Raw genomic sequence first — 14,521 nt, 5'->3', positions numbered from 1 at the left:
CTCAGCACTGTGGGGCAGGGAGAGAGGACACTGACATTTGTCCATTATTATACTGTGGAAAAATGAGATACTCTGTGTTATCTGCCTTGTTGGTGTGCAACAGCCAACACGCGGTGGGGCTCATCTCCGTGCTGCTGTGAATGGGAATTTTTATATTCTGCTGATGTGAGTGTGCAAAATGTCAGAATAGAATAACCAGCAAGTGTGCAGTTCAGCTGTGATCAGTCTGTGCTCACCAGTTCATGCTGGGGAGCCATATCTACAAAAATATCTGCACAGGCTCCTTTAAGACTAGAAAAAGACCTATTAATCTTGGTTCAGTAAAAATGACTCTCTGCAATTTAGGAAGGCATAGCCAAGGCTTGTGTAAGATGCATCTCTGCAGATCTGTGTTTTCATGCAAATGATCTGACGTCAGGACACTCATTCCTTTGTGTGCATTGCAGTAAATGAGCCGTGAGGAGACGGGGACTGTCAGATGTAACCTGTAACCATGGTGGTGAAATGGAAGTTTCAAGAAAACAGAGTCAGAGGGAAATAAAAGGAAATTAAATGGAAGGAGTATGATTCTGACACAGTTTTTCCTAACCTGTTCTGCCAGGAGGCTTCCAGACCTTGTGCAGTTTTGCACAGATATAATGTGTTTCCACTGAACCCTTGAAAGAATCTTTTTAAATAGGTCAAATACAGTTTCCTTGCTTTAAAGTTACATCTCTCTCAACAATCTGTGAAACTGAAAGCAATCTTGACAACAAATTCAGATGAGCTCCTGAAGATGTGCAGTTGTGAGGGTATGTTTCTGCATGTGGTTCTGTTGTCTGTCAGTAATTAGTGTGCTGTTTTCACGGGTTTTGGGGAAGGGAAAAAATCCAGAAAATTTGGAATCATTTACTTTGAAACAAATAGGCTGTTATTTGGACAAGACAAATAGAATTTTTCTTGCCTTTATTGCAAGCTGACATTATTTTCTATTTGAAGTTCGTAATGAAGCATGTGGGGTTTTTCCTTCTTTTTCTCTTCTTACTCCAATTATTTTGTTTAATATATACCTGAAGTTCTTCTTGAAGACAAACTTATTTTTGCTGTGTGCCCATGCAAGTAATGTGAAGCAGCTTTGGTGGCTGTGATTGGATTGTGCCACTTAAGGAAGTAGAACTTTACCTTCATCAAGGTTACTTTGTGTTAGTTTCAGATTTAGTCTCAGATGTAAATGTGGGTTGATCTTCATATGTATATCAGCAGATTTTCCTTTATTTGGGCAAAAGTGTGTTATAATCCACATGAAATGGCTTTGTGAATTAAGAGCTTCACTTAATGTGTGTTTGTAATGTAACTATGATTTAGCAAAATGAAAGCTTTGCTAGTTACATTTCTGATGGAACCTGATGTTGGACCCAGTTTTATATCTTATTGTACATAGTTTTGTTGCTAGTCAGGATGGAAAATGAAACCCCAACTGTGACATGATCAAGGATGAGTAAAAGGAAAAGTCATTCTTCTCATTAGAAATGTAAGGTGCCTTTGTCCCTGGCAGTAGCTTCCCGTTGGGATGTTCTGAGCTTGCATGGAAAGTGCCTTTTTACTGCACAGGTTTCTCTGATTTTGCTGCTGTGCCAAGGTCCTTTCTGCCCTGAGCTCAAGCCAAACTTCTGTTTCAGTTCTGAGCTGTGCAAATCACCTTGAGTGGGGCCTCAGAATGACAGGGATGCTGCATCCCAGAGCTGGGCTGCCTTTGGAAAATGCAGTTCCAAGGCAGGTTCTGGTGTCCATAGCAACCTGTGGGAGAGGGAGGAGAGCCTGGACTGGGCTGGGCACATAGGAATGGGGAATTTCTGAGTGAGTGATACAAGTGTTGAAGGTTAAAGAAAGTCAGACCTGAGATGAGAGGGAACAGTGAACTCTCATAAATGGGGAATAGCTTGAGGTTTTTATGCCTTATAGAGCATAAGCATTGTAAAAGACCTGAACTGACACCCCAAAGCTGTAACAGGGTGTTGGTGAAAATTACTGTTTGCCATTTCCCTTTGTGTGGCAGTGCACAGAACAGATAACAGTGTTTCCCTGCTACTGTGCCTTCCATTAAGCTCATACAAACCATTTGTGCATCTCTTATTTTGTGTTCTTTAGTATATAGATTGCATAATCTCACATCATATTTATCTTCCTCTCTCCCTTTTCCCCAGAGTTCCTTATTTTATTCACTGTATAGACTTGCTTTTGAGTATGTGTTGCAGGAGGCAGAAAGACTCCAGAAGTTCCTCATTCAAAACCCACCTAATATGTGGTTTATGTTTTTATTACTCTATTCCTGTGTTCTTCCTTGGCCATCCCAGTGATATCTGCTAGCAGCCACAGATAAAATGCTGCACCAGGTGGATCTTTGGCCTCGTGTGGTGGCCATTTCTGTGTACTGGTGGCGATGGGGTGCTTTTAAAAGCAGAGGAAGGACGCTGGTAATTCTGTATTCAGAGAACTGTTTCAATAATACATGGGAGGTTTAAAAACTGAAGCCATACATATAGGAGAAAACAAATTTTAGGAGCTAGTTAGAGATCCTTTGATTAGGTATGTTCAAGGGATGCAACCAGATTTTTCCAGAACTAAATTTAATGTGTGATCATAGCATGAGCTGAGAAATTTTTTTTAAACAAAAGTGGGATAAATCGATATGCCAACTGTTGTTTCCCTGGAAGATATTCCCTGGGTGCTGTTGGTTGTATAGAGGCTGCTTCGTCTGGTCTCCACTGTCTATTAATTACCTTCTTAGCTGCACCTTGGAAGAAATCCTTTTTCATGAAGAAAACAAAAGCAGTGCAGGGTTGATGGATGTTTCAAATGCTTTGCTTTATAGACAGTGTTTAGTGCATATCCTGTAGACCAGTGGCCATCATACTGTGTGTTATTTTTATTTAAATTTCATTAAATAGTATTTCTAAATACTCTTGGGCGTTTTGTGTTGTTTTCTAAAGCAGTCCTTTGTTGCTGTCAGGTAAATAGAAAATGACATCCCTTCATTTTGTCATGTTCCTCCACCTCTGTTTTTTCCTCCCAAGAACATCATGTCTGTTTCCTCGGTGTAAATTGAATGTATTGTGAAGTGTAGCCTGTGACTAATCGCCTCTTGCTGTCTCTGCTCATTAACTGCCTGATGGTGATGTGGTTGCACCACTCTCTACACATGGCCTCAAGGAGATGGCATGGTGACACCCAGATTAAAATATGCAAGGCTTTACTTCAGAAGATGTTTTGGGTTGGGAAGTTAGAGAGGCTATCAGCTAATATTTGGGCTGGTTTTACCCCTTTGAATGAGTATGAGGTGATAATAAGATAAATAAGTTGTACCTATTTCATGTCTATACATTCTAGTAGATCCTTCGTGTTCTAGAAGCCATTTGATTTAAATTTTTCTGCAGTTTCCTTCAACTAAGTTTGTCCTACAATTTAAGCAGTGTGTCTGGATTATGGCTTAGCAATTTTTTTACTGAAAATACATTTGAAGTTTGTTCAGTGCAGATTTACATGTGGTGGCACACTGGCTTTTCAAGTTTCCTGCACATTTCTCTTGGTGAACAATAGAACAATGAAACAGGTGCTGGGCTGCAAATGGGTATTGGCAGATGTGGCACTTAGAGGTTATTGGAGAGAGGAACTGGACCTGTGTCAGGTCTCAGGTCTTCCTTGGTGTCATGGTAACCATTAAATACTTTTCTTGCAAAACTGTTTTCTCTGGTCTCTTAAGTAGAGAGATTCCCCTCTTTCCTTCTCCTTTTTGTTTCCCAATGGAACCCCAAGAAGTGGCTCACAAAAGGAGATGTAATTTGGCTTAGGAACAGAAACTTGATATTCTCATGGCTTTGTTTTGTTATTTTTGTGATAATTTCATAAGAGAAAGCAAGCAACACAAAATGTTTCTTTGTAAGGTTCTCTAAAATATTGAATGGAGTTTACCAAAACTTGTAAATGTGTGAAACCTCAGATAACTAAAGGCCTAAATCTTAGAGTGATGAGCACCACCCCTTTGATAATTGTATTTTTGAGGCATTCAGTTGGAAGTGTGTGAAATTATTGGTCATTTTAAGTCTGTAGTTTGTACGTAGAATGCAGCAAACCAGTGGGAGTTTAATTAGAAGACAGTGTGTAGTATAATGCTTTACTAATGAAAACACTTGATTTCTCACTGAAATTTCATGATGCACATGTTTTTGGCTCTATGGGTTTTTAATGATACTTCCTTTTTAGTAATTTGTCCATTAATATTTTCACTTTTTTTTAGGTGCTTATAAGAAGAAGTAGGAACCGTTTCTCAAGCTGAAGACAAAGTAAAAGAAAACTGTATCATGTGTTAGAACACTGAAGAGGGACATTTCTTGGATTAGTTTATTTCTGGATTGCTAAACAAAAGAAAGAAGAGGCGAAAATGGGGAGAAAGAAAATACAGATCACGAGAATAATGGATGAACGGAATAGGCAGGTGAGAACCAAGTCTGCATGAACAGGTCCATCAGTAATCTTAAAAATTAATGGAAAGTTTGAATACATTCATCCTAATTCATTGTTCTAAAGCTGAGCTTTGTCTTCATGTATCCACAGATACCCTTGCCAGAATATGAATAAGAAACCTCAATGATTTTATGACTGTTTGAGGAAAAAATTTTATTTATAAGTAATAACTCTTACTACTTAAAATTTAAAATTGCTGTTCCTATTTAAATGATATCCTGCTGTGCCAGCACTAGAGTGGAGGGGTGTTTTTAAAGACACATGGCTTGATCTGATAACTACTAGGAACACTTAGTACTGGAGGCAGAGAAAGGATGAGGAATTCAGGAAGGATCTAGTAAAAGTATTTTCTGTAGCACTTTTCTGTAGACAGAGGAGTTTGAGGTAGCTGTGGGCAGTATCCTCAGCCCTTTGGATACAGTAACAAATTCTGTTAACATTCTATTTAAAAGCATCGATTTGTATTTCTTCTAAGAGCTGTTTGTTACAAAAGTCTTTAAAAATTGTCAGTCAGAAGGGAAGAGGGCTCCAAATGAATGTTTCAGGGAAAGCTGCTCGCTTGGCTGCTGGTGCCCTAACACAGAGGTGCCCTGTGAACTTGAAAAGCACCAAAAGTTGATGACTCTTGCTGTAATGTTTCCTCTTAATTTCTGAATTGCTGCATGGGATGCAAAATAAAATTTTAATTGGATACTGAAAAATATAGTGGGATAACTGGAAGCTGTCGTTTTTAAGGCAAACTATTACAGGAATGACTTAAAGTCTTTAAGAGCAGTGCTGGTGGCTGAGGCCAGAGGTGCCGCTGGGCCACGTCTTTTGTCCAGCGATGGCCATGAGCAAATACGTGTGGGCTGGAGATGCACATGCAGCCGACCCTGTAATCCTCTTCCAGCTTTTAACTATTCTTAGCTCAGGGATTTCCTGAGCTGGATGTGGTTTCCGTATATTTAGTAACCATTAATGGGTTTTTTTGTTTGTTTTCCCCGCCCCCCACCAGGGAAGTTGTTCAGTTATCCTTTGAGCCCTTACAATGTTGCAGCATTTACAACATCTTTTGTCTAGAATCCCCAGGCCTATTGCCCGTTGTTTCAAGAAACACTGTTTTATTTGCCCTTTGTCATGGTTCTGCCAATTATTTAGCTCTTGTATGGAAGAGCCAACAATGACTCCCTATCTAGAGTCTGTCCACACTTGCTTATTTTCTCTTAAAGTAAGTTTTTTCAGGCTATAGCTGCTTAGCTGTTTTGATACAGAATTTGTTTCACACCTCTTGCTCCTTTTACCTGAAACCTTCTGGAGTATTACTCCATTACTTTGATGGCCAAGGGACCCAGAATTCAAGGTGCAGGCAAAATATGGACTAGTGTAGTGTTGTGCAGCTGTTTTGTTCTGTTCCCTTCCTGCTGTTTGATTTCCTTTTTTAACTTCTGAGCAGCAGTTTGACGTTGGGGTACTGTCAGAATTCCACAGGACTCTCTTGCTGCTGACACATCAGCTCAGAGCCCATTGTTTTGTTGGTGAGATCAAGATTGTTTTTCTCCCTGTATCACTTTAAAGCAATGTAAACTCTGAGAAGTCTATATATAGCAAGAAAAGTATTATTGGAGTTTGGGAGAAAGCCAAGTATTGTGTTTGAACAGCTTTAATCACCCAGTGACTTTATGTTTGATGTAGATAAATGTCTTAAGTACACGTAGTAAAAGTAGATGAATTAATGACTTCAGTTCTTTTCAGATCTTGCTCTACAACTTAAAGCACATGGAAGAGATGGGAATTGATCCTGCTTATTCCTTTTTTTGCATGAATCTGGATTAAGTTGGGCAGCCTTGGTTTTGTTCTGCTTGAGGAACAAACAGTGTTACATTTCTACCTTCACTTTGGTGAGGGGTTTTTTGGTTTTTTTCCAGGAGAAATTGTTTTTTTCTTTTGAGTCCCCATCCCATTGTTCAGATTGAAACAATGGAGAGGAAGAGAATCAGTGCATTTGTATAAAAATTTAGACCACTTACACCATTGCTGTGACTGAAGCAAAATAGGGAGATTAAATTCGAGTTTTGTTTCTGGCAGGTTTTTGGCTAGCACCTTTTTGGGCTACTTAGTGATAAGGAAGAGGATTTAAGCTCTAACTTGAAAGTAGACTTAGGCTTGCCTTATCCTTTTCCTCTGGGAACTGAGATGAAAACACACTGCATCTTGTTTTTAAAAGGTTTTAGAGAGATGAAGTAGTTTTTGTTAGTGGAATCTTACTTTTTATATGTGGAGGTATCGATGGCCTTCATCCCCACCGGTGTCCTGTGGTTTTGGTAGCCAGGATATGGAATTTCAACATATTAGAATGCCCTGATGCACTGGGCATTTATAAGGTATTTACTTGGAGATTTTTTTTCATTGATCCAGATAGGGAGGGCATTCAGGGTTTGTTCTGATCTGACAGTGTAGTTCAGTTGTGTCCTGTCAGATTTTCTATGGCATGTAGAGCTGGTGAGTGGATCACTCAGGGACATGCCTATGATGCCCTGGTTGGGTGTTTAGTTTGAGGTTTAGATTTTCTTTGTTTGCAAATATAAGTAGAATGGGACAGAGCTCTGCCTGCAAAGCAAGTTCATGTAACTTGTGTGGGAGGAAAAACTACTGTTTTGTCAGAAGCATCTTATTTCTGATGGGATTGTATGTGAGCTCAAAACAGAATATATAGACCATTCCTCAGGGGGATTATGATTGTCATGAGACTGTCATTGTATTATTAATTAAGCAGCTTTATCTTCTTGAATGAGCTGTAGGACATTTATCTTCATTAAGCTGAAGAGAATCCAGCACAGTAAATTAGATATCAAAGGAGCTCAATCTTGCTGCCTTTGCTGTCTCCTCCTCACCCATTTTTTTGCTAAGCAATATTAAAATAGTGCTGGGGAAATGATTTACCTGCAATAACGAGACATATTTTTTGAGTTTGATGTGGTCCTAAATGGAACAGGAAAAAAAGAGAAATTTAGAAAACTAAGACTGCCTTTGGGTTCTGAAATGGAAACTGAGTTTAAAATAATCTGTGTGTGTTGAAGTAAGGCTCAGGGTGCTGTGGTCGTGGGCTTTGTGCTAAGCACTGTCCAAGCACCAAGAGAGGAGTTGATGCCAGCTGAGAATCTCACAAGTGAAGCAGCTTTACAGGAGGTGAGAAAGATAAAATTCCAGTAAAGAAATGGAGAGCTCTTGTCCAGGATCCTGCTGGTCCTCAGTGGCAGTAAACCTTTATTCTTTCCCTGAGGACTTCTCCAGGTGACACAGCACAAACACATTTTGTTTATAATGCCTTTTTCCTGACAAACTCTAAGCAGTAATACCTCTCTATACCTGCCCATACTCAGGTAATAACCTTCTAGGTGTCAGAAGAACAACAGCTGTGTATCCTCTGAGTCTGTTAACATGGTGGGAAGAATAGAATATACTTTGTATTATTAATGGTATTAAAAAAGTAATATGTGTGAGATAATGAGGAGAGAAAAGCCTTCAGGTGTCTATATACAGAAGAAGTTTCCCATCCATTTTCCCAAAAACTCGCTGTACAGCTTGGTAATTAAACTACAGACACCCAGAAAACAGGTTTGATTGTTTCTTGTTCTTACTTCATTCCTCTCTTGCAAAATCTCCCTGGCTGTTGTGTGTGGGACATGGGGCGTGTGGATGGCTCACCTGTGACAGAGACTCGTGCTTGCAATTGCAATGGGGAGGTGTCAAATGCATTGACACTTTTATATCCTTAGCTGCTGTCTTATGAGGAGGAATGATTTTTTAGACTTTTTTTTTATCATAACTGATGATAAGTTCCATAACTGTTTCCTCTTTCCCTGATGGGCAGATGCTCCTGTGTGATGGTCTGTAATGGGTTTGTTTCCCCACAGCAGTTCTAACTGGACAGAACAATTGTTTCCTGATGTTTCCAAGTGGCAGAAAACAAGTCAAATTATAAATTACTTAATAGCAACAAAATAGCAATATTTCTTAGCTTTACATAATTAGAAATCATAGTGCATAGTAAGTGTTACTTCCATTGAGTGTTCTGTTTTCTTTGATTTTGTTACAATTAAGGTTGAGTACCACAGAAGAAAGTATTGTGATACCTGGAAAGTCAGTCTATTGAACAGAGGAAGTAAAGCTAAATTATCCTATTCTAACTGAAACTCTAACTAAAATTTAACTCTTCTTGGTAGTTATGTACCAGTGGAAGAGCTGGGGTGTTTTGTAATTGTTTAACTTAGTCTAATAGAGAACATTGGGCCCTAAAATTGGCACCAGATGTTATAGGCAGTTCTTGTGTTAAGCTGCATATTACAGGAGGAGTAAATGGTGTAGGCTCAGTCAGTGTATACCTTTATTATTTTCTTTCAAACCCTTGTCATGTGTTTTAAAAAAATAAATCAATCATTATTCTTTCTTCTCTAGGTCACCTTTACAAAGAGGAAGTTTGGATTAATGAAGAAGGCCTATGAGTTGAGTGTGCTCTGTGACTGTGAAATAGCACTCATCATTTTTAACAGCTCTAACAAACTCTTTCAGTATGCCAGCACTGACATGGACAAAGTTCTACTAAAATACACAGAATACAACGAGCCCCATGAAAGCAGAACCAACTCAGATATTGTTGAGGTAACAATTTGAGAAGACACATCAGTCTTCTTATCTCCTTAATAATTAAACCATAGAGCAACATAGAGCATTTTAAGATATTTTAATCAAATGCTTTAAAGTTATTTAATACCATGTTATAAAATGTAAACTACTGCTTTTAGTCTGGTTTCTCTAAGGCAATAACTTGTCTTTACAGCCATGTTGTTTTCCCATCTGCCCTCCACCCCCTGCCAGTTTCTGGGAAACATGTTTGATTTCAATCACATTTGGCAATGGAAATAGAGGTGTGAAAAATGGTTGTTTTTCTAGGGAAGGAGGGGGAGAAATGTTCAAGGTTTTAATGGGGAGAAAAAATCAACTGAGTGGGAGAGAAAGGTCAGAAGAGTGCCCTCAGCCTAACAGACAATTATAGTTGGCCCTTATTCTCCTCTGAGGTAGTAGCCACTTTACCAGTCATATCTTGAACTTGGATCAAATCAGCCACCACCTCTGCTGCCCCTTGTTCAGCCAAAAAAAAAAAACCCCAAAAAAAGCCAATCTGTGGAATAAACAAACTTAATTAAATTTGTTGTCCAGTGACTGTCAATTAAAATAGCAGCAGAACGACTGCAGTTTCTGCAGTAATAGAATAACATGAATATATTTACTCCAAGGTATTGGTTTCATCTACTTTTATAATGCTTGAGCTTTAAATAGAAACTCTTTTCAGTACATAATTTCTAAATTAGGTGCAGTAGAATTCAAGGATTTTCTTGGCAATTGGAGCCTTGATGTACTGTAACTGCATTTCAGAGCATGTCTCCAGTAGTCCTGTAAATAGACCAAAACAGGTGGCTGACTTAAGGGTTTAATTTAAATTCTAAAGTTGTCTTCTGAACAAATGCCTTGCTTTTTAGGAATGATTTCAGAATAATGATTAGCCTTGAATAGCTGAAGAGTCTATTGCCAGGGGGATCAGAGTACAGGGATGGTACTAGCTGATCTTGTACATGAGTGTTCAAGCAAAAAATCAGATTGACAAAACTGAGTTACAGACAAATGCTTTATATTTCTTTCTGAGAAGATTCTCTGCTAATTTGTCAACTGTCTTTTATGATCAGAAAAAAACCCTCCCCAACTTCTGTCTTCAGCACTGAGTTCTCAAGAGAGGGATAATACAAGCCATGAAGAGCTGAAGGCTTAGTCCCTGGATTAGCATAAATAAGGGATAGCCACTGGAGAGGAAGGGAAAACCTAATTCCTGCAGAATGAGCTTTGGATGGTGACAGACATGAGTTGGAGCCAGGGATGCAAGTTCAGCTGGGTTTTGTTCTGCATGCAGGGCCTCTGTGTTGTGACTCATGGTAATGGTGCTTCTTCACATCACGAGGACTGAGGACCTCTTCCAGAGTAATTCTGTGCAAGGCTGCATTTGTGGGTTCCTCTTGTTGGTGGGTTTTTTACCAGGGTCAGGTGTTTGACCCCTGAGCAGTACATTAAAAGTGCACTTAGCACCCCAGGGCAGATGTGCTCCGGGGGAACATGCAAGGACTCATCTGCAGATTGTTTCTAATTTTCCTCTCTGGATTTAATGTTTCATGATAGTGTGGAATTCAGGACTTTATTCCCATTTTTCAAATACAGTGTAATTTAGGAATGCAGCCTCCTATCTCTTCAGATAAGCCCTGTGTGCTCTTTAGCCTGGTTGTGAAATATTTTTGGGTTTTTTCTTTCTGGATTTGATGGGTGCTTGGAGTGTGATAGATGTTTAGTGACATCAGCAGCATTTTGGAAACATGCTGAAAGAACAATGTAAAATGGCTTCTCTTTTTTTGTAACGACATTGAAATTCTGTTTTAACAAATGAAAATTACTGCAGCAAAGCACCTAAAATCTGTCAAATTCATACTAAACTGAATTATAAAAAGTAATTCCATTGTATGGAGTTGCAGCTAATGTATAGATGTTTAGTAATTAACTTACCTCCCTGAATGTGACAAATGGCATTTACTGGGGCATTGGCTCACCTTGGAACTATTCTGGAGCCACTGTGCTCCTGATGTGCATGACAGGCAGGTGAGTTTTCCTGGGCTGGAAGGAAGGTAATTCCACACAGCTCAGAAGCTGGATAAGGGAGGAAACAAATCTGCTGCTACTCATTTCCAGTACTGGGTAGATATCAATGCTGTAAATGATTAAGTGAAATCGATGAGACATCTTCCCCTTGTAGTTGTCTCCTGCTCAGTTTTGGCATAGGAATTGCTTTCATATGCCCAGAGCTTGGTGTCTTCTGTTGCTGCTGGAATGTTTGTGAAAACATAGTGGGAGGGAGAGCACTGGCATCTTAAATGAATATTAGAAATTTTTTTTGATGCATGCAGTTATGTCTTTTGCTGAACATGTTATTGTAGATGGGAATGACCTGTTCTTTCATGAGGTTACTGGAGTGTAAGGTAGTGCTCTTGCACAGCATAGATGTACCATATAGAGGTATTGAAAAGAGTGAAATTTTTATTCAGTATATGCTTTGAATTCTTGAAATACTGGGATCGTGTATTTGGTTTTACAAACCCATAATGGCACAGTTGCAGATTGTTACACTGAAGTGCTGTCTGTGATTTGAAGGACTTGCTGTAGGTGTTAAAGCATTTGATGCTTTAATGTTCACGGACTTTTTTTCTGTAACAGATTATTCTTGACAAGTAATTATTTTTCCTGAAGAAAGAAGTATTTCTGCAAAGTAAAATGGGAAGAATTTCAGGTTTTATCAGGATTCTGTATCCATATGGTCAACAAAATGTTTTCATGTATAAAAGACAATTTGAGACCTTGAGCATTCATTGTTTTTAAATCCAAAGGAAAAGAGGGAGATGAACAGGCACTGTATATTTTCTTTAGGGCAGGATGTTAAGATTATTGCAGGTTATTTACAATAAGATATCACTTCCATTTTGGGTCCTCCTGCCCCTCAATAAGGCTTCAGAAAGCAGCAGTTGCACAATTGTTCCCTCTCTCCCAGCCTCACTTCTGGGAGTCAAGGGCTGAAGATGGCTCTTCCTGCCTGTTTAGCTCAGCTTTTTATCTTTTTTCCATGTTTTCATTTTCCTTGACTGATACAGTAAACCAGGGTTTATTTCACCTACACTTGGCCATGGTGGGTTTTGCTTGTTCCTCATCTCACCTCATCAGACTGAGGTGATTTGATTTTTAGGAGCCTGTGTAAAATGTGACCTACTTTCCCAGTTGGCATCTGTGCCCAGGAGAATTCCGGGTGGGTGTCAGTTAATGAGCCTCTCCTGTGCTCTGTAGCTTAGTGCTGTTTGCAGTGTAGAGTAATGTGCTGAATAAGGCTTAGGTTATACCCCAGATATTGACAGCTGTCCTTGAAATAGGTAATGATCTGCAATAAAAATTATAACTAGAAAGTACAAAAAAATCTCTCTTAAACTATGGCACGTAATTATTGCAATCATACTCATTCTTGTGGAAGGACTGCTCTGGTGTAAATTCCAGCAAATGATTTGGATGTTTGTATTAAATACCTTACTGTGGGAATAGGTGACTGTAATGGGGAGTAACATTTGTGATGGTTTGGTGTGAGAGTGGTTTTGTCATAGTTCAGCCAAAGCAGGTAAATGACCCTGCTGCTGCTTTCAGCAGGGTCACCAAGCCAGTTTCATCTGCTGCTGTAATCAGCTGTTTTCTTGCATTAAAATACATTTCATCTCTGCCTTTTCACCAAATGTTAATGGAGCTGTTAGAGGAGCAGTGCACGTTGTGCAGTCAGGAACATCTCTGGGATCAGAGATGGGATTGTTGGCTCCTGGCTCCGAGTGAGCACGGAGAGCTCAGCTGCACGTGGAGAGCCTGCAGCAGGAAGAAGCAGATGCATCTCCCCAGCCAGATGGAGCATATGCCAAGAGACAAGTGTAACAGTGTGGGGAGCATAAACAGAAAAGTTGGTGTTGAAACACTGTGTTTATAAACCAAAAGCTCTCTGGTTTTGTTTTTCATCCAGCTTTCTCCACCTCCCAGCATTGCTTCTTTTCCAGGCTGGGAATAACCAATGTGTATTTTGAACTGTTGTTGGTGCGTAGTAGTTTGTTTTGGTAGCACTTGAATTGGTTCATTGCTTCCTTTTTTTTAAATTTGGGTTGACTTCATGTGAAAATGAAGATCTGGGAATTGTATCTAAATATATACTTGGATGCACACATACAAAATTAGATGAGAATGACCTTCAGTTAATTGATCTTGTTTCCTTCCTTGGTGGATACCTGGTGTATCCGATCTAGATAAGGATTTGCAAAGCAATTTGGGCTTCCATATTTTGCTATTCAAAGCTAAAAAGTAAGATGGTGGAAACTGGGCCAAATTCTTAAAAAATAATTATTTCTTTGAAATGTTTTATAACACAAGCTACACTGTAAGTTTTAAAATTTATTTTTAAGAAGAAAGTGCCCCGCAACCAAGAAAATGAAAACTGATGCTGAATGTATGTGACTAAAATCTCCAAATCTCTGTGAAATGTCAGCACAGCTTTACAGAATTGTGAGGTGGCACCAGGAATGCTGATGGTTAAACACACACTGGAGAGTGGAGGGAGGCTGGCACTGTGATGTGTTAACATTGTTTTGCATTCCTGCCTATTTGATAGATGGAGAACTGCCAGAAGTGAGCAAAACCTGGGGGGAATAAAGAAAGAAAAAAGCTTTGGGCTGATAAAAGAACATGTATTCATGTAGTATTATGTATTTTTGTAGTTCAAACCATTTGATTTGGTCTCCAAACACTGTGGGAATAAGTGGTGCACATTTAAAAGAAGGAAGAAGCTTAAAAATTATTTCAGTGAAGGAAGGAAAAGACTTGGTAATCTGCCCATGATGCTGAGAAAATGTAGGCATTATTGGGCTTGATTTGCTAAATGATTATGTAAATGTAATTATACTGCATATAACATTTCAAATAATTTGAGATGGCACACAAATACCTTTGAGACATTTTAAGGAGGTGGTTGAGGAGGATTTATGTATGGTTAAGGACTAAAATTTCCTTCTAGCTTACTTTAAAAAGAGGGAAAGTGCTTGAAAACTGAAGTGGTCTGGAATGAGTCATCAAAAGCTTTTATATGTATGTATGTGTGTATACATACATATATATATACACACACATGTAAATTTTTATGTGTCTGTGTAGAGTGGTTTGAATCTTATCTTTTTTTCTAGTAGAAGTGTTTGCTATAAACCTGACTTATAAACAGGTTCTACCTAGGGATTTTAGTTCCCACTCATGGTTTAGGAAAAAATAACTACCTTGAAAAATGTAAAATGTAGTCAAGGTAGCACATATTTATCTTCAGTATTGTGACAGAAGACAACTGTGCATTTTGTGCTGAACAGAACAACTGCCCCTCCTGATG

The 14,521-nt window shown here is 39.0% G+C and overlaps 1 protein-coding gene across 8 annotated transcripts in view; it reads left to right on the top strand.

The window, feature by feature from the left end:
• MEF2A (myocyte enhancer factor 2A) overlaps positions 1-14,521 on the top strand; it is an 81,990-nt gene that overhangs the window by 29,645 nt on the left and 37,824 nt on the right. For all 8 annotated transcript variants that reach the window (XM_071441244.1, XM_071441245.1, XM_071441239.1 and 5 more), the window contains exons 2-3: positions 4,274-4,471; positions 8,938-9,141. In XM_071441244.1, the coding sequence (XP_071297345.1) occupies positions 4,418-4,471; positions 8,938-9,141 (258 nt within the window). In that variant the 5' untranslated portion in view covers positions 4,274-4,417. The remainder of the gene's footprint in view (positions 1-4,273; positions 4,472-8,937; positions 9,142-14,521) is intronic.

The sequence above is a fragment of the Agelaius tricolor genome, unplaced genomic scaffold (assembly GCF_023055355.1).
Source record: "Agelaius tricolor isolate 1412-34295 unplaced genomic scaffold, bAgeTri1.0.p SCAF_16, whole genome shotgun sequence".
In the NCBI taxonomy this organism is placed as follows: domain Eukaryota; kingdom Metazoa; phylum Chordata; class Aves; order Passeriformes; family Icteridae; genus Agelaius; species Agelaius tricolor.
Note: the sequence above shows the minus strand (reverse complement) of the source record. Positions and strands in the feature narration are given on the sequence as shown.